At 40.7% G+C, this 20,776-nt stretch overlaps 1 protein-coding gene across 9 annotated transcripts in view; it reads right to left on the bottom strand.

The window, feature by feature from the left end:
* The window catches only part of Cep152 (centrosomal protein 152), a 90,906-nt gene that overhangs the window by 22,945 nt on the left and 47,185 nt on the right, over window positions 1–20,776 (bottom strand). For 5 of the 9 annotated variants that reach the window (XR_015439040.1, XM_021261403.2, XM_087181018.1 and 2 more), the window contains exons 15-21: window positions 19,143–19,268; window positions 18,482–18,591; window positions 11,704–11,868; window positions 11,431–11,566; window positions 9,108–9,293; window positions 7,486–7,770; window positions 3,333–3,464 (exon numbers count right to left, since the gene is read on the bottom strand). Coding sequence is in view for 8 of the 9 variants with exons in the window: in XM_021261403.2 (XP_021117062.2) it covers window positions 3,333–3,464; window positions 7,486–7,770; window positions 9,108–9,293; window positions 11,431–11,566; window positions 11,704–11,868; window positions 18,482–18,591; window positions 19,143–19,268 (1,140 nt within the window). In the remaining variant the exon portion in view is untranslated. The remainder of the gene's footprint in view (window positions 1–3,332; window positions 3,465–7,485; window positions 7,771–9,107; window positions 9,294–11,430; window positions 11,567–11,703; window positions 11,869–18,481; window positions 18,592–19,142; window positions 19,269–20,776) is intronic. The other 4 variants (XM_087181020.1, XM_087181025.1, XM_087181030.1 and 1 more) reach the window with 4 other exon arrangements.

Here is a 20,776-nt window from a genome sequence, read left to right as displayed (position 1 = left end):
ATAAAATATAGTACTTAGATATTACACTTACAGAACTTTTCCTTCATTTTAAATCATCTAATAGTTCTACTTATGGTATTTTAAAAAACATCAATTTCTTAATGGGGGACCAGAAGTTGAAACTGGCATATATATATATCTGATAAATATCCATGTTTCCGGATCTCCAAAACTAATTTCAGAGGGATCATTTTAGTATTTCAAATACAGATAGTCTCAAATTTTATCTAAGGTCCTCCACAAATTAAGTACCTCAAAGCAAAAGAAACCTCATAAGGAAACCTTAATGTTACTTAGGAATATAACAGATACCTAAATAACTTCTTGCTGATAAGTCATGCAATGTTAGTGGCTAGAACAGTCATTCAATGCCTATCAAAAAGAAAAGGTCATTTTTCATTCAGCTCATTTTTTAACAGAATGACAAGTGCATAAAATAATAGTCCATAGTCAGACAGTATTAGGGTTATCAAAAGCCTGGGCTCTAGCTCCAATCCCAGCACAAGGGTTAAAGAGGGAGGGCGGACTCTGGGGCCAGCTGCTGGGCGGGAGCCAGGACCACTAAGGAACCGCAGGCCATTCACCAGCTTCCTACAGCCTCAGTGCCCTCGTCTGTGTAACTGAGGGTGATTCCGATACCCAATAAGCAACGCAGGAGCTCATGCAATTAAAGTACTCAACCCAGGGCAGGGGACTAAGACAGCCTCAGACGTTACACAGCCTTCATGGCTTCTGGATGCGTGGCCTTGGGAAAGTCACTTGGCACCTTTGGCTTTTCCTATCTTCACCCACATAATGAGCAGTCTGGATAATGACCTGCCTTGAGTCCCTTTTACTTCTAATGTTCCCTGGCTGCCTGCAAAGTCACAAGGACACACAGCATCAGAAGACGAAATTAAGGGCTGGGGATTTAACTCAGTAGCACTGTGCGCCCATTCCGCAAGCACCAGGTCCTGAGTTCAATCCCCGGTACAGAACTGGCATCTCCCCAGTCCTGACCTAGACAGTGGTGACCATGATTAACCAATGCCACACCAAGGCTCAGGATGAGCAGGTGGGATATCAGCTTACCAAATTTTCTACTAAGATGACCATGACCTAAAGTGAGCTTTACCGAGGAATTCACCACAAATTCTTTTGTCACCAGCACACTGATTCTGTAGTGACCTGAAACATGCTTAGTGTTTTTAGAGAAAACAGGTCACACTGTGATGGAGGCCTAGGAGTCCCTGCCAGGTGACCTTTGTAGGGGTGGTGGGTCCCATGGAATTTGGATCCTTACCAAAAGCCTGCATTCCTGGGAGAAGTTCTACAGAATACGACAGGACTTAATCAACTCAATGGTTCCAGGACATCACTACACATGAGAAACAACTGAAGAGCTCTACAACATACGGATGCCCAGCCTACACCCATACAACTCAATACATGGTCTGGGGTGACAACCAGGTACCTGGACGCTTCAAGGATCCTCAAGTGATTCCAATTAACTATAGCACCAACTTGACTCCTTCTGGACCCAAGAAACTGGCCTTTCCTTAAGTACTCTGAGGTACGATGGGGCAGACAAGACTGAGTCATTTACGACTTGGGTTATACAACAGAGTATTCTCCTAAATGACTGTGGCCCATGGTGGGGGTTTCACCCTCGACACTGCAATCTGCTGTATTCTGTGCGCCGAATTCAGGAGGAAAGATTTGTCCATTAGGCAAAAGAGGGCACTGTAAGTTTGTGTGAGCTCGTATTTCCCTGACACTAAGAGGCCTGAACGTGGTTCCATTCTTTTTTTTACTATTTAGACTTCTGAAGATGACCTGCTCATATGTTTAACTTATCCATGGACCGTTTTTCTTAAAAGTTCCTATAAGCTCTTTATCACATATTAACACTTCTTGTTTTATCATCTTACTTTTACCTTATTAAAAAATTAATATTTTAAGTGTTTTAAACCTATTATTTTATTTTTACCATTGTGTTCATTGACTCAAAAATGAGTCATCATAAATACCTGAAATATTTAATTTCCTTTTAATTTTTCTATATTTTCACTTATGAATGTTTAACTCTATAAACCTAGCACTTATGTGATGCACAGGATGGCAAACAGAACCTTTCTAAAGTGTCAGCTGGCTATCATGAGACTCTTGATTATGGAATAGTATAATTTCTTATTCTCTTGTTTTGAAACAATTCATTAAGTTTTTATTCATAGTTGGGCCTGTCTCTGATGTCCATATTGTATTGAATTAAAAACAATTCTGTGACTCAACACTGTCTGAATTGTTGTTTGCCAATATACTCTATGTTAAAGCTGGACTCCGACTCCTTTTCTAGAACACTAAAAAGATTCTAGACTTTTTATTTTTCCAAATAAATTTTAGAATTTTTGTGTCCAATTTTAAAACTATTTCAGTTTGTTGGCATTTTGGTTAGAATTGCTTTAGACCAATAAATTAAGTTGGAAGGCTACACATGATTATGACAGCGAAGTTTTCCTTTCAAGGAATATGACATCTCTGGAAAACAGAGTTGGCTGTTTACCAGAGAACGTATGGGAAGCCTATGGATAAAGCATAGAAAATCTTCACATATGAGAGCATACTGTCTAGCTATCAAGCACATAATCACCTGTTGTCAATCTCACCCAAAGATGGAATGCAAATTAATTTCTAAGTCAAGATTATCTTTCTCGGGCCGGGGATTTAGCTCAGTGGTTTCGCCACCTGCTGTGCAAGCACAAGGACCTGAGTTCGATCTCTAGTACCAAAAAAAAAAAAAATTATGATAAGATTATCTTTCTCCCCATGAGAGTTTTAAGATGCTAAAAGAACTATTTCTCCCTTCATTCCTTGATGACTGCCAGAACAAACACTACTGGCTAGGCCTTAGCTAATGTTTAACAAGCACTCTCTTAAACAACCCCTCACCAACTCCATGAGTAGGTACAGACTCCCAGAATGCAGAATGCAGGAGTGAGGTTAGTGTCAACTTGTAGCTTTGGGATCTTTCTGGGGTCTAGAGGAGCACACTTCTGGGTATGTCTGTGTGGGTCATGAAGGCATGGCTTTGGGGTCTATGTCTGGTCCTGGACCATTCCTCTCTGGCACTGCTCCCCTTCTGCTTTCAGGCCACCATGAAATGAAGAGCCTTGATCTACCACATCCTCCCAACATGATGTTGCAGACCATGAACTGAATCCCCTGAAACTGTGAGCCAAAGGAATCCTGTCCTTTGCAGGTGTTGGGTACTGTGTCTCAGCAACATGAAAGCCGGTTGATAAAGAAGGTGGGGAAATAACCTCCTCATGGTTCCTTTGCAGGACCACGCTTACCCGCTTGGCAACAAGGGCCTCCTGCTGCTCCTCCCACTTCTTCCACTCGGCTCTCAGGAGCGCTTTGTACTCTGTGAGCTCTGGCAGTTCTTCCAGCCATCGACAACGAGCATTTTGCACAGCTGTTTCTACCTGGAGGACATCACAGGAAAAAGAAGTAGAGGAGGTGTACAGCTTCAGGAAGACTTATATTCAAACAGCAGCCGCAATTTCATGTGTATTTGCAGTACATCCCGCAACATTGCAGTTACAGTGACTTCAACTACCTTGCCTTATCTCAAACGGTTGACTGTAATCCTTTCTCTTGGATCCCCCTATATTGTCCCATGCAAATGCCACAACAGGAAGAGAGAATCTACAGATGAGTGAGAAACAACACTATCATCTTAGAATCCTTTACACGAAGTACCATTTGGCATTTCCAACAAGGGTCTATTTATCTTGGGGAGAAGGACAAGGCACACCAGAGGGTTGCCTGGTGACAGCTGCTACCCAGTCACTACCCTGCACATACACACCACTAAAGTGTACAGCCTTACACCTGTCATTTTCCCCCTGACAAGAATTAGCTTGTACAAGTCCAGCATGGGAGCACATGCTTGTCAGCCCACTACTCTGGGAGGCTGAGGCAGGAGGATCCAAAGTTTGAGCCCAGCCTGAGCAACTCAGTGACTTAATGGAAGCTTGTCTCAAAATAAAAAATAAATATAGGTCTGGGGATGCAGCTTAGTGTAAAGTCCTTAGGTTCAATCCCAGTACCACTAAAAAAATTTTTTAAAATAAATAAAATTTTTTATAAAAGAATGAGGGCGAGACCTCAGTTCAGGAAAAAAAGTAAGACTTGAATTATGAAGGTGATCTGGTTTTAAGAAGGTCATTCATTAAATAGCTTTCTTTATCCCATTCTTTTAAAATATGCATAAATATACATATACATTCATACACACAAAAGCAGAGTTGATGAGGCTGTATTCCTCATCAAACTATCAAACACAATCACATGTAAACCCCAGGGAATTAAAAATATGGAGAAAGGATAAAGTTCTTATAGGAATTTATATTGTTTACAAAGTTATTATGAAACATTTCATTTATACTATTATATGCTATTGTTTTTCTTCATAAGATCTAAGATTTCATAAATACCAATGAAGCACCCTTAAACATATTTCTTATTCCATGGAACACTTTCTTATTCATACAGATATCCTCGTTTAACAACCTAGCTGTTTAACAACTGCCCAAACTTATGACCTGCTGCTGGGATTTACGACCCATCTCTTTTTTTTGGTACAGTTGCACCTTGTTTATACAGTACTATAATTTTTGCTGATTGTACTGTACAGAATAGCACTGTAGCTTTATGTTCTGTTATACATTCCAGTACTGAATGCAAGAGTTATGCAAATAAAGGCAAAGTCTTCAAGTTGGAGTTTCCTTTGCCCATTTCTTTGTTCTAAATCTTGTAATGCACACACTGTATGCATTGCTCATTTAGCAACCTAGTTGCAAATAAGGAGCGCCTTCACCTTTGTATTTTAGGCACATTCACTAAACATATTGTACAAATAAACACAGTGTTCATGAAAAGACAAGTGTCTTCAAAATATGTATTATTTCTACAACGTCTGATACTGGGGAAAAATAAGCTACCTGGCATTTTTTGGATACTGAGGCAAAACATGCAACCTCATGTATTTGCCTCAATATACAAAAAATATGTGGTTTGTCTGTTTTGACACAGAAGGGAGTGAGTTGGAGCAGTCTTTGGAGGTCTGTTGGTCACTTGCGATGCACGCAGAGCAGCTGTGCCAAGGGCCAGAAAAGTACCGGTGCGCTCTCTAGTGGGCTCACTTCTCAGGACTACTTGCTTCCAGCAGCTCCTCAGGTGGCACTAAAACTGATTCATTTGGAGTTAAATCGATTCTCAGCTAGAAACAAAATCCTGAGAAGTGATGCTACCTCTGAAACTTCCTGAGATGTAGGGCGGTATCAAATTATGTAGCTGCACGTTATTTTCTCAAGGGTTATGTGTACATTTTCAAACCACAGGAAAGGACTGAACAATTAATTATCACTGTTGTTCTTGGCTCTGTGATGGTTTTACGTGTGTAATTTTTGTCTTACACTCCTGAACAGCAGGCTCCTCTGCTACATACTTGCTATGTCTTTCGATCCTCCAAGGTGTTTACTGCAGAGGCGGACAGAGCAGTGGCCCCATTCGTGCCCATCTCGCTCTCCAGGATATGTGGCATTGTCAGTGATTCCTGCAGTCAAGCAGGTCCTTGGCTCCGTGATGTCTTATTAGTAGTATTTTAGTTTCACTGGTCCCTTGCAATGACCTGCAGAAGCTCCTTCATTATTGAGCCAAAATTGCATAATTCAAAACTGTGTGATTAGTGTAACCTTGAAGAATTCACGGAAGCTGCTAAGATGCCAGGAAAGGGCATGTGAAGAAACACAGGAATAGGTTCTTTCCTGATCTGTTACAGATCATATCTGGATGGTAACTGTTTGCAATTGTGATTACTGATGAGCACCTTCTATATCACTGCCATATCATAAGATATCCTGGATTTTCCAACTAGTTTTCATCTCTGCCTTTTTTGGCACGTGCGGGATCAATATTGCCCGAACCCAGCTGATATGATAATTTGTTGGTGGCTGCTGTATTTTATTTTAAAGGTTACTGGAGAGCATATGTTCTTAAGAAAAACAAATCATTATCATTGAACTATTTTTATAATATGATATCTAATATGCATTTGCCTGTTTCCAGACTTTAAGAATGCCATGGAAAATCATGCAACAATGTAACAAATACACAAAATTTCAAATACTTACCAAAAGCTCAGTATGTTTTAAAAAATGTTATTTCAGGATTATTTAGCAGTTTACAATATAATAGCTATAATAGCTACAGCAAGGCTCAGGAATATCTTGCAGGCCAGAAGGACTGTCAGGAGCATTATGGTTTGGATCAACAATGGACCCCAAAGTCTCATGTGCTTGGAAGGTGAATGGATCATGCAGGGTCTAGAGCTGACTGCTGTTAGGTGTGACCGGAAGGGTTTATCTCCCTCCCCTGTTCCTGTCTCTCTCTGCTTCCTGGCCGCCATGACATGAGCAGCTGTCCTCCACCCAGACCCTTCCACCATGCTGTTTCTGCAGTTGAGTCAGCCAACCATGAACTGGAACTTCCAAATCAGTGAGCCAAAATAAACCACTCCTTCTTTAAATTGTGGCAGGTGTTGTGTCCCAGCAATGAGAAAGTAACTAAGACGGGGGTCTGTGAGGTCAAAACTATTTTCAAAATGATTCAAGACAATGCCCTTCCCACTCCTATCTCTCCTGTGTGAGCCCAAAGCTCTCCTGGAGCAACATCCATCTTAGGACATCAATGCTCTGACAGCCAATAGGAGATATGCTTGTGTTTGTTAGGTTTTTTTTAATTTCTCAGATTTATTTTCGAACACAGTGAATAGAAACAATCCTGACAAAAATCCCTTTATGGTCCCCAAGGCTTAAAAGCGTAAAGGAGTACTGAATCTAAAAACACTCAAAAATCACTGTAATAGTTAAGATAACTCTAACCGATAATAACTCATCTCTGCTCTGGTAACACAGGCTCTGCTTTCCTCAGGATGACATTTCTTGGAAACGAAGTTATTTGTCCCAGTTAAAAGCTGATATGTGGGAGGTGCAGAGGAAGGGCCAGCCACTGCTTTGTGGTGACTGATGGGGATTCCAGACCCAGATCCCCCGGACAGGCACGCCTGGGTCTCAACACAAAAGCTGCTGAACACATTCTGTGCTTCACTTTATTTATCTATAACTCTTTTAGGGGAATATTTTCTAAAATATTAGATATAAAAGATTCATAATTAAATTGTGCTTCTTTCAGATATCCAGCCATCTTTAACCCAGGCACCGTAATGCTTAGATCTCAAAAGAAAAAGTATTTTGTTAACTGAAAGAATATACATAAAAACTGAGAGGCGACTGTTTTATGACAGAATAACAATGAAGAAAACTTTGGGAACAATGGAGCAGGTTTTGTACTCTAGAAATGCACAAAAACTTGAAAGTATAAAGTTCACAGGTTTTCAGCACTAGGCAGTTCCAACAGTTTTGCTATAATTGTGCCCATTACCTGTTTGGCAATATTCTCACAATATTTGAGTTCCAGGTCAATTTCAAGTTTCTTCAAATCCCCCTTCACGGCTGTTTCCTTCTCGAGCCCTAAGTCTCGCTGGACCTTGTGCCTCTGCTCTTCTCCCTCGGCAGCCACCTCTGTCTTGGAAGCGACATCCAGGGAGGCTGGGCGGTCGGTTTGGCTGCCGCAATCTGAGGTCTTCTTTCTCGATGATGCCTTTATACTTTCATCCAGCTTCGCCTGCCACTCCTTTTCCAGCTGTTGGATTAGTTTCCGTTTGATCTGTTTTCAGAAGAAAAATCGTATAAGAAAAACATTCAAAAATGAGTACAAGCCAGAATTATAGCTGGAAAGAAGAGGAACCCACAGCTGTGTCTGAAACCCATCTAGACACTACCGTAGTCCTTGCATGAAGCTTAGAGATTTAGTCAAGGAAAATATGTTTCCAAGTAAAATTGGAAAGTTACTTTTCACCTTTATAGGAAGAAAAAAAAAAGCACCTAGAAGATTTAATTACATTGAGTAAGGTCAGCCTCTCTTGCTCTCAATATTCAACCTTGTGGAGCTTTGGATACTACCACTGCAAAGATGGCATAAAAAAACACTTTTGCCATTAATGTGTATTTAATTTGTATTTTGCCATCAATACACTTTCGGGGCTGGGGATTTAGCTCAGTGGTTCTGCCGCCTGCCTCAAAAGCGCAAGGACCCAAGTTCAATCCCCAGTACCAAAAAAAAAAAAAAAAAATACTACACTTTCCACAAAGCAGGCATTGAGTAAATCTCATTACTGAACCTGAAACTGAATGATCTAAAAAATAGTTTCACTGACTTGACCACATGAGAATCTTATTTGTATGGTGTTAAATTTGACCAAGTGGTCTGCACTTAAAGAGAGCCGATGCTGGAAAAATGCCTTGATGATTTCTCCACTTTCAGCAGTACAGTGGACTAGAGCTAAACACTGTCAGTCAAAACTGTGAAGTAGCAAACTTGCTTTTCTTCCCTGCCCCCTCCTCCTAGGGATCCAGGGCTCTCAAACTGTTTTCCTGGCTCCCAGGTTAATATTGGTACCACTCTTGCGGACAGCAGAATCTATTTTAAATAGGGTTGAAAATTGTTTTTCATTTCCAAATGAGTGCTTAAGATCATAATTTGGTTCTCAGCTCTCTAGGAAACCATGAGTGTTTCGTAGTCTCATTTGCTCCTTGGGCAACAGAAATAAACTCTGCTTCTGGAGCCTGCACATCACGTTCCTTCGGATCTATTATTGGGATTATTTATGGGTTAATGATAGATATTATTCTAGAGTTATCAGAATCATTTTATAATATGAAATTAGACTTACAGTTTCATTTTTAGGCATCAAAGAAGTGCCCCCAAAAACTGTTATATCTTGGGTTTGGATGAAGAGACAAGAGCGGGTAATTTTCAAAAAATAAAACTGGCAGTGAGCTGCTGATGGCCCGATTCTGAAAGGTAGCTGAGCGGATGGGTGACTGTGACTGTTTATGTACTTGACAGTCAAAGATCGTCTGTCTGTTCAGGAGGAAGTGTCTCCTACAGTTAATTCCACATGCTATTACACACAGTGAGCAGAGGGGAACTGTAACCCACACCTCCTTCCGCTCCTTATCCCAGTGCGCTCTGGCTGACATTACTTCGTTTGCAACCTGCCGTTTAATAGCAGTTTCCTGCTCTTTCAGCCACTTGTTTTTTTCCATTGCAAGTGCTTCTTGATACTTCTCTTCAAGTTCCAGCTGAAGGTTGCTTATATGTTCTTCTTTTTCTTCCAACAGCTGTCTCTTTAAACAAAATTCAAGTCAATATGTATATAGTACTAATGGTCTCCAAGTTAAAAACAAAACAAACAAAATATTTAAACTTGTGCATTGCATAGATAGGAAAAAAAGACCAAAAACCAAAAGAACAATGCCTTAGCTTCTAAGGACTTGCTAAGCTTGTGTCGGAATTGTGCAAATGAGTCTTCATGTGCGTGGGAGCAGTACTCTTTGCCTCATCTGCACACCCACAGCCTCATGGAGGATCACCCATCAGAAGGGTGTTGTGTGTGTGTCTCTTCTCCTCCCTTTCCCTTTCCCTGACGGTGTCAAGCTAAAGTGTGAGGGAAAAGCTGTGTGAGCTGAGAAATGAGCTGCCACTCCCACAACACTCGTGACTCAGGGAAGGGTACCCAGCACCTCACAGCTGCCTGTCTCGGGGACCCCACCTTGTCCCTCCCTAAGCTGAGCTGTGGGGAAGGGCGCGTCTCAAGGGGAAGAGCTACCAGAAGTCCCCTGCCCCAGCCTACTCTGGAGTTCAGTGAGATTCTTGCCTTTCGTCCCTGAGAGACATTTCCAGGAAAACCAACTGCTATACCTCTGTCCACCTCCTCGGGATATGAGAAGATTCAATAAAGTCTCCAAAGTGTAAAGGTGTTCCCCTTCTGACTGGCTTACAGGGATTACCTAGGGCTTATATAAGTCTATATTAAAAAAATAAAAATAAAAAACTGAGAGAATTCCAAGAGAAGGAAGAAATGAAACTTCTACTGCTCTAAATCCATTGGTCCATTAAGTGAGGGCCAGGTAAAACTACAAAATGATAGGAGAGGGAGATTTCAGGGATCCTGGTGAGTAAACACATTGCTAAAGGTCTATACAACTATATATCTAATGAGAAAAATGATAACTTTTACTGCATGATAATTTAAGTTTTTTGAAGAAGAATATTAACCTAATTAAAGTTTTTTATGAGCCAAACAGCAGTTTTAACTTCCTTTCTTGCATTTATGCATAAACACTTGTACGCCAAATTATTAGTCAGTAGCAGCTATTAACTACAACTGAGGAGATCCAATCTTACAGCCAAATTGATTGTTTTTAAAGTACCAAAACAAATTCCTGAAAAGAATTACCTTTTGGAGAGAATTTCTCTTATGTTCTTGCCAATTTATATATTTTTTTAAATGGAATCATTGTAGAGAGCTTCTCCCCATTTCCACTTTTAAAACATTACTGGAAGCTGAAACTCCATTTCTAGGTAATTTAAGATCCCTTTTAACTTTTACACTGCCAACACTAACTACAGTGGCTCCCTTTAGAAGTTATTTTTACACTAACTGATAAGTATACATGGCATGTTTTCCCACCACCTTAACCTATTAAAAATAATGAAAATATTCAATGAACCGAAGGTCTCACCTGCTCTCTACTGTTCTTTTTAAATCTGTGGCACCAACCCCTGGCTGTAATGTAACTTATTAAAACACCTCTTCAGAGAACATTTACGTGAGCCTTTAAGCATATGCCCCAGTCTAGAGGCAGGTGGCTCTCAAAGCGCGGTCGGCAGCTGGTGCCAGGCACAAGGGCTCCTTACCAGGCTGGGGCCGAGGCGGGGGAAGTCAGGCGACTGGAGATGTGACGGAGACTCAACCCCAGGGCTCCCCCAGGGTAGCCAGAGGAGGCCAGGGGCTAGGGAACTTCCTGTCGCCCCTCAGCTTCTCTGAGAGGCTACAGTGACAGCCTGGCCCAGCCTGGCCCAGCCCCAAAGCGCCCACCTCACCACCAGCCCCGTCACCAGACCACGCCCAGAGTGCCACCCTCTTCCAGGGCACTAGGACAGAGCCACTGAGAGAGAGACGGGTCCGAGGAGAGTGTGCTAAGGAACCCTGAGCAGTCAGCAGATGGGTGACACACAGCCCGGGTCTCGTCCACTCCTCCTGACCTTCCAGAATGCATCAACAGGAAACACCATTTGTCCCAGGTCTATGTCACTTTTAAAATGATTTCTATTCTTACTGCATTACGGTGTGACCCAGCCACGTTAGGGTCTCTCTGAACCCCCTCCACTTCCCCAGACTAAGGGTAGTGGTTTGCATGACAATCCCAAGGGAGGCCTGAGGAGGAACACGGTGTAGAAACAGCACAAACTTCACGGTACCTCCTGCTCCTGGGCCTCCTGTTCCTTCTCAACGGCCTTCCTGAGAGCTGCTTCGAGGTTGTCCTTCTCCCTGCACACTTGCAGGTAGCATTCCTGCACAGCAACCAGCTCCTTGCTTGTCTTATCTAGGTCAGACCTTAGGTACACAAAACCAGCAACTACATGATCAAAAAATATATATGTATGGAAGGGCCCCACAACAATTTCTCTCCAAATTATAGACTAGGGGAATGCTGCCTCTACAGCTAAAGGACAGCTAAGCTTTGTTCTCACCGGAGTTGCAAGGTAGTCCCTTCATAAGCCTCAAAGAGCTGCTGCTTCTCCAAAGTGTGCTTTGCTAACAGGATCTCACGGATTTGGGCTTTCATGGCTTCGTGGTGCTGCTGGTAAGTCCGCTCACACCTAGTAACAGAGGGCAGAATCTCAGGCCACGCCCGGCTGAGGAGAAACACGAGAACAAACTGGTTTGTTTCCTTTCTTCCTTCTTCCTTTTCTTCCTTTCTTCCCTTCCTCCTTCCCTCCCTCCCTTCCTTCCCATCCCTTCCTTCTAATGCAAATTATAATTAAGGTGAGACTGCAGACAGGCAGGTCTGCCCATACCCTACCGAGGTCCCGAGTCCCAAGGAACACGCTGAATCAGCCCGCACCCCGGCAACAATCCACTGGAAACCCGCCCCCGCCCCCCCACAGCTCCTCTCTACAGCCACCTGGTTCCACACTACAAAGACACAGAGGACACCGGACCACCAGACCACAGTACTGAGTCCTGCCACTCCTGGGCCAGAGGTAGGGGCTTCTGAGCCACCATCCCACTGCTCCTGGTCCAGAGGAAAGGGCTTCCCGGTCACCAGCCCTCCCGCTCCTCCCAGCCCACAGACAAGGGCTTTTGGGTCACCATCCCTACCGCTGCTCCTGGCCCCTCTCCCACCTCTCCCAGCTCAGAGGAGGTAATCCGTGCAGGCACCAACAGCCCCCTCCCCCCATCAAAATGAGAAAACATGTAAATAAGTCTCAAAACCAGACTTCCAGATCACCTACAGCAACCCCAAAGGGAAATGAGATGGAACACTCTGATACTTAACCACGTGGACTCACTGAACTGGCAACAAAAGGGGATCTGGAGAAAATGAAATCAGAAATAATTTCTCAGATAACAGGAGAAAATGTGCTCCTAGTGAAAGACATGATTAATAAATCTATAGAGGAACTCAGGAACATGATGGAATTCCAACATAGGAAACAAAAGGAATCCATAAAACAGATGCAAATAGATTTCCAGGAGATGAAAAACTCCATTGAAAGTCTACACAGCAGAATGAGCCAAGGTGAGGACAGAATTTCACATACAGAAGAAAAGATTGTAATTAGTGACCAGGAAAAGAAAAATTGCTTCAAAATTATAAGGGAACATGAGAAATCAATCCAGCAGCTGCTAGATGAGGCAAAGAAGAATAACATAAGACTGATTGGAGTCAATGAAAAAAGAGGAGAGAGTGCAGACGACATAAAAAATCTCTTCACAGAAATAATGGCAGAAAACTTCCCAAGCAGGGGAAAAGAACTTGACATACAGATAAGTGAGGCATATGGGACTCCAAATAGCCTTGATCAAAACAAATCTACACATAGGCATATAATTGTTAAGATTCCAGAAACACAACAGAAGAACAAAGTTCTACAAGCAGTTAGAGAAAAGAAACAAATCACATACAAAGGAAAGCCCATTAGAATCACAGCAGACTTCTCAACACAAACCATCAAAGCAAGAGCTTGGAGTGACATATTCCAAGCCCTAAAAGAAAACAGCCTCCAACCCAGATTGATGTACCCTGCAAAACTATCTTTCAAAATGGATGGAGAAATAAGATACTTTCATGACAAAGAGCACCTTAGGAACTTCGTGAATACCAAACCAGCACTCCAAAGAATTTTACACAATATCCTAGCAACAGACATTGAGGATCACAACCCCAGGAAGCAAAGCAGAATGAACCCATCTGGCATGACAAGAAATTAAATGGAAAGGGGGGAGAACCCAACAAAAAGAAAAAGTCACGGCAATGACAAGTCAATACGTTTCAGTTATAACTATCAACGTTAATGGTCTCAATTCACCAATCAAAAGAAATAGACTGGCAGAATGGGTCAAGAAGCAAAATCCAACAATATGCTGCATACAAGAAACACACTTCATTCAAAAGGAAACTCATAGACTGAAAGTTAAAGGGTGGAAAACAATACTCCATGCCACAGGAACCTGAAAAAAAGCAGGAGTAGCTATCCTCTTGGCAGATCAAGTAGATTTCAAACCAACACTGATTAAGAGAGATAAAGAAGGACACCACATCCTTGTAAAGGGAACAATAAAAGAGGAAGAGATGACAATCATAAATATCTATGCACCAAACATTAGTGCGCCCAACTATATAAAACAAATACTAACGGACATGAAAAGTCATATATGCAATAACACAATTGTAGTGAGGGACCTCAACACCCCACTGTCACAAATAGATAGATCAACTAGACTAAAAATAAGTAATGAAATACTAGAACTCAATCAAACTCTTGAACAAATGAACTTAACAGATGTTTACAGAGTCTTTCACCCCACAAAATCAGCATACACAAGCTTCTCAGCTGCACATGGGTCACTCTCCAAAATAGACAACATACTCACACATAGAACATGTTTAAGTAAGTGCAAAGGAATTGAAGTTATCCCCTGTATATTATCAGACCATAGTGCGACGAAATTGGAGATCCATAGCGAAAGAAACTCAAAAAATCTCATAAACACATGGAAATTGAACAACACACTTCTGAATAACCAATGGGTCACAGAGGAAATTAAAGAAGAAATCAGACAGTTCCTTCAATTAAATAACAATGACAATACAACATATCGGAATCTATGGGACACAATGAAAGCAGTCTTACAAGGGAAATTCATAGCAGTGAATGTGCATATTAGGAAAACAGAACGAGCCCAATTAACCTGATGCTGAACCTCAAGCTTCTAGGAAAAGAAGAGCAGGACAACCCCAGAGCTCATACAAGGGAGGGAATTATAAAGATCAGAGCAGAAATCAATGCAATGGAGACTAAAAGAATGATACAAAAAAATCAATGAAGCCAAGAGTTGGTTCTTCTAAAGAATCAACAAAATTGACAAACCTTTAGCCAACCTTGTCAGAAAAAGGAAAGAAAAGGCCCAAATCCATGCAATTAGGAATGAAAAGGGTGAAATTACAACAGACCCAGCAGAAATCCAGAGGATCATCAATACCTACTTCCAGAACCTATACGCCAATAAGATGGACAACACAGAAGAAATGGACAGATTCCTAGGTACATATGAATTACCAAAGTTGAACGAAGAAGACCTAAAAATTCTGAACAACCCAATATCAACCAATGAAATTGAAAATGTAATTAAAAAATTATCAACTAAGAAAAGCCCGGGCCCTGATGGTTTCACTGCTGAATTCTACAAGACATTTAGAGAGGAACTGCTGCCACTACTGTTTAAACTCTTCAATGAAATTGAAAGGGAAGCAATACTCCCAAATTCATTCCTGGAAGCAAGCATCACCTTGATCCCCAAAGCAGAGAAAGACCCAACCAAAAAGGAGAACTATAGGCCAATCTCACTAATGAACATAGATGCAAAAATCCTTAATAAGATAATGGCAAACAGAATGCAGAAGATCATCAAGAAGATCATACACCCTGATCAAGTGGGATTCATCCCAGGGATGCAGGGATGGTTCAATATACACACATCAATCAATGTAATACACTATATCAATAGAGCCAAGGACAAAAACCATTATGATTATCTCCATAGATGCAGAAAAAGCATTTGACAAAATTCAACATGCATTTATGATAAAAATCCTATAAAAAATTGGAATAGATGGTCTCTACCTCAAACTGATAGAAGCCATCTATGAAAAACCAACAGCCAATATCATATTAGATGGTCAAAAGCTGAAATCCTTCACACTAAAATCAGGAACAAGACAAGGATGTCCATTATCACCACTCTTGTTCAATATACTTCTGGAAACATTAGCCATGGCAATTAGACAAGAGAAAGAAATAAAAGGAATAAAGATAGGAAATGAAGAAGTCAAATTGTCATTATTTGCAGATGACATGATACTCTATATAGAAGACCCCAAGAACTCCACCAAAAGTCTTCTAGACTTAATAACCAAATTCAGTCAAGTAGCTGGTTACAAGGTCAACACACAAAAATCAATAGCTTTCTTCTACACCAATGACAGACTCACTGAGAGAGAAATAGGGCAAATAATTCCTTTCACATTAGCATCCAAAAAACTGAAATACCTAGGAATCAACCTAATGAAAGAAATCAAAGACCTCTTCTCTGAAAACTATGGCACTCTGAAAAGAGAGATTGAAGATGATATCAGAAAATGGACAGACATCCCTTGCTCCTGGGTAGGAAGGATGAATATAGTGAAAATGGCCATACTTCCAAAACTGCTATATAGATTTAATGCAATTCCAATTGAGATCCCAGCAGCATACTTCATGGACTCGAGAAAACAATCCAAAAATTCATTTGGAACAAGAAGACACCCACAATAGCTAAAGCAATTCTAGGTAACAGAGACATGGCAGGGGGTATCACAATCCCCAACCTGCAACTATACTACAAAGCTGCTGTGATAAAAACAGCATGGTACTGGCAAAGAAACAGACCTAAAGACCAGTGGAACAGATTAGAAGATGCAGAAACAATGCCAGACACACTCAGCCATCTCATCTTCGACAAAGGAGCCAAACACCCTCACTGGAGGAAAGACAGCCTCTTTAATAAATGGTGCTGGAAAAATTGGGCTTCAACTTGCCAAAGATTAAAACTGGACCTATATCTCTCACCATGCCCTAAACTAAAATCAAAATGGATTAAAGATCTAAATATTAAAATAGAAATTCTGAACCAGTTGGAACAGAGGTTAGGTAGAACCCTTGAAGACATCGGTGTAGGAAAAGATTTTATGAACAAAACCTCAGTTGCCCGTGAACTAGCACAAACAATCAACAAGTGGGATCTCTTCTTATTAAAAGGCTTCTGCACAGCAAGAGAAACCACCAGCAGTGTGAAGGCAAAACCCACAATGTGGGAAAATATCTTCACCTGCTCTTCCTCAGACAAAGGTCTACTATCTCGAATCTATAAAGAACTTAAAAAGATCAGACCTCCCAAATTTAAAGACCCAATCCAAAAATGGGCATCTGAAACGAACAGACATTTCTCAGACAAAGAAGTAGAAATAGCAAATCAATACATGAAAAAATGTTCAACATCACTGGTCATTCGAGAGATGCAAATGAAGACAACACTGAGATTCCACTTCACTCCAGCAAGAATGGCTGCTATCATGAAATCAACCAATAACAAATGCTGGTGGGGCTGTGGGGAAAGAGGAACCCTGCTCCACTGCTGGTGGGAGTGTAGACTGGTGCAAGCACAGTGGAAAGCAGTATGGAGATACCTCAAAGAACTAGGACTGGAAGTCCCATTTGACCCCGCTATTCCACTGCTGGGGATCTTCCCCAAAGAATTAAAAGAATCATACCACAGTGATATATGTGCACCCATGTTCACAGCAGCATAGTTTGTAATAGCTAAAACTTGGAAACAGCCCAAATGCCCATCAACTGGAGACTGGATAAAGAAAATGTGGTTTTCTTATAAAATGGAGTACTACTCAGCCATAAAAAATGAGCAATTAGAGACATTTATAGCTAAGCGGATGCACATTGAGGCGATACTCTTAAGTGAAATAAATAGGACACACATGAGTAAATGCCAAATAGTTTCTCTGGTGTGAGAAACTGAAAGTGTAAATAAGGACTAAAATGTATAATAGGTAATGTGAAATAGGAAGAAAAGGGGCAAAGGGGAAGGAAGTGGGAGGGCTAGAGGAAAGGAGAAAAGGGAATGGGATTAATATGAAAAAATGGAAAAATAGGAATAAAATCTTTGTAAATAGGGAGGAATGGAGGGATTGAAGGGAAGGCTGGGCAAGGGTGAAAAATAAGAACCAAGAGAGATTATGTAAAGGTGCAAATTTCCAATGAAGAATGTCATTATATTGTATACCTAAAAATGTACCAATGATTAGAATGAATAATCGATAATGCAAAATAGGAAGAAAAGGTCCAAAGGGGTAGGGGTAGTGGGAGGGGCAGGGGAAAGGAAAGAAAGGAAAGGAAAAATGATGAGAAATGGAAAAAATGGAAATAAAGTCTTCGTAAATAGGGAAGGGTGGAGGGGGTGAAGGGAAGGCTAGGAATGGGGAAAAAATAAGAACCAAGAAAAAAAATAAATAAATAAAAGCAGCACTATTAATTAAAAAAAAAAAAAATTAAGGTCCGATTCCTTTTCCCCAACCAGAAATAGTAACAATCAATTCACAACCAATGATCTTATAAGAATCTTCAACATTTTTTCTTCAGATGTTTCTGGAGAAAAATTAGAAATTTGGATGCGAGAACATTTTACTCTATCATATAGAGATGGTAGCCTATTTTAAGGGCTTCTGTTGATAAAGAAGTAATTTGATTATGGTTCCAGAATTCCAAGTTATATGCACTTGACACAAATACCAACTGTATCCAACTCACAAGTAAGTTATGTCCCAAAAGTCTTTTTCTAAATTTATGATTTGGTATTTGGAAGACATACTCCCTCCCACAGATCTCCTTTATAGTTTCTCAGACCAGCCTTTAAAACAAACAAAGAAACAAACAAAACAACCTAAGGTGTAATATTTCAGTGAAGCACAGTTTTGATGGTGCTATAGAACCCAGACTACTACAGAATATTGTTTGTATGGAAAATGTGTTCCAAAGTCTAACTCAAGAAGCCAGGGATTTATCTCTGCCAATCTAAGATCTCAACAAGGAGAGTTCACTCCATCTATCATTTAAAAAAATTTGGGGGGGTTGGGAAGTCTTGGAGGGGGAGGGGACCCAGGAGACAGGCACTAGGCATCTACAGAGACCTCACCTATCCTCAACTTCCTGTTTATCACGGTCAAAATCCTGTAGCATTTGTCTCATTTGACTACACAAGTCCTGATTTGTTTTTCTCAGCTTTTCTTCGGCTTCTTTAAGTTCCTAGAAACAAGAGTATTTAGAAGACATAAACATTTTCATTAATTAATCTGATCTTTTTAACATCCTCATGGTCTACCTCTGCCCTATAACTGTCATAATTTCAACTTCATAATTCTATGAAAGAAAAGTCTCTCATGCCTCGGTAAGAACACAAGTTTCTTTGATAAGTAGCTTTTGGACAGGAGCAAAAGTTAAAAATTTATATTTGTTTTGAAATATATGAAACGAAAACATTTAACCACAAAAGTATTGGCTCATACTTTAAAATAAGTCTTCAAATGCCATAATCTTTAGTACCCTTCAAACAAGATTTTACTTTTTGGTCAAGTAGCTGTGCTACTTTATAGGAAGGAAACAGGAATGATACTAAGCTTCCAATGAGACCTTTACCCAGCAGCACAGGTTAGAGAGAAGTAACTGGATCCAATAAGTGCCTACTGATCTACTTTTCTACCTCACATTTCCCTTGCATCTCTGAAAAGTTTAACAAACCCTTGTATTTAATAAGGTCATGAAAATTCTCATTAAAATACAGGACATTTTTTAATTACCTGATTTTGTTGTTGTAAAACTTGAATTTCATTTTTAAGCTGGAGAACATCATCTTGGACAATCACATCAGAAGAAGAGTCAGGCCATAACGGAGTCACTGGTTTTTCTAAGGTATCAATTTTCATCTGAATGTTAAAAAGAAGTCAAAAATATTTTAAGTTTTTAAAAATCTGAGTATTTATTTTGAAATAATTTCATACTTACAAAGAACTGCAAAACAATAGAAATGATTTCCACATATCTTTCACTCATCTTTCCCAAATACAGTGATCAAAACCAGGAAATTAGCCTGGATGTCACACTATCAACTCATCTGCAGACCTCATGCAAATGTCTCTGGTTCTCCTCTAACATCCTTTTTCTTGGTCCAAGATCAAATCTATTCCACTTTGCATTGTCAAGTCTCATGAGTCTCCTCTAGTCTAAATCAGTTCTTCAGCTTTTGTCTTTTGCTCCCATGACATTATTTTGCAGCACATCACTCAGTTTGGGTTTCCTGAGGTTAACTTCTGTATCTAATTTAGGCTACGCACCTTAGCATGAGTGTGGTGCCGGGAACTGATGTAAGCTCCTTCCAGGAGGCAAAGGGTATCGGTGTCTCCTCACTGGTGACGACCATGGTTGGAGGTAGCACCTCCCAGGCATCTCCACCATAAACTTACTACCTTTGGCTTGTAAATTAGTAAGTGTCTTCTGAAAAGATGCCTTGAGACTAGGCAAATGTCCTATTTCTTGTCAGACTTTCACCCGCTAAGATCAGCATTTATTCTATTTCTGTATGTATCTATTCATGCCAGTATTAACTCATGGATATATATTTTACTTGATAAGTACATTTTTCAGACTCATGATAGACATTGGCAATTGTTTTCCAGAAAGATCAAGGTCATACAGATGTATGCTACTGAGAGGGTAAAGTCTGCTCAACTCGCTTCACTTCCCACGCCGATAACAGCCTTGAAATAACCCCTGTACTGGACGGCAAAGGAAACCTCACAGCTGCTTTCACCCTCCTTTCCTGTGCTGTCACCAGAGTGGAGCCCCTTCCATGCCTTCATTCTGTCTGTTCGGATAACTGCACACCTTCCTCTTACTGAGTATCTTCCTTGTCTATTGTTATAAATGCTTTATTCATAGCAGGGGAGGGGGCCCACGAAGATTTCTAAAGTCCACCTGTCCACCTGGCGCTTGTTGGTTTGTGTATCTGGATCCTTCAACAGTGTTTTAAATAAATATCCTGTTCCCTCCCTAACTGGAGGACATCGATCTCTGAGCGCCATTCCCACACCCAGACAGGACACAGGCTTTTGGGGAGCAGCAGTCCTCCCCTCCAAGTGAGACCACTCCAGCTGTTGGCTTCTCTCATCTTTCCCATCAGAAGAGAAAAGAGCCAAGAATACCTGCTCTGCTCACTTTTAAGGTTCTGTTAGACTTCTAAGGATTTTACTTACTCACTAGAATGGTTTTTTTTTTTTTTTAAACTTGGCCTCTGATTTTAAAAGTTTATGATATTCATTTGGTACGTCTTCCAAACTGGTGAGTTTTTATTTCTAGTAATCAAAGTAGCATCGAATTGATACACTGAAAACCTCTTTTCATGCTAAGATTTTACCCAGTTTTGACACATCATCAC

Source organism: Heterocephalus glaber, unplaced genomic scaffold, assembly GCF_053883595.1.
Source record: "Heterocephalus glaber isolate CG9 unplaced genomic scaffold, H.glaber_assembly_v1.0 deba00000122, whole genome shotgun sequence".
Classification (NCBI taxonomy): Eukaryota; Metazoa; Chordata; class Mammalia; order Rodentia; family Bathyergidae; genus Heterocephalus; species Heterocephalus glaber.
Note: the sequence above shows the minus strand (reverse complement) of the source record. Positions and strands in the feature narration are given on the sequence as shown.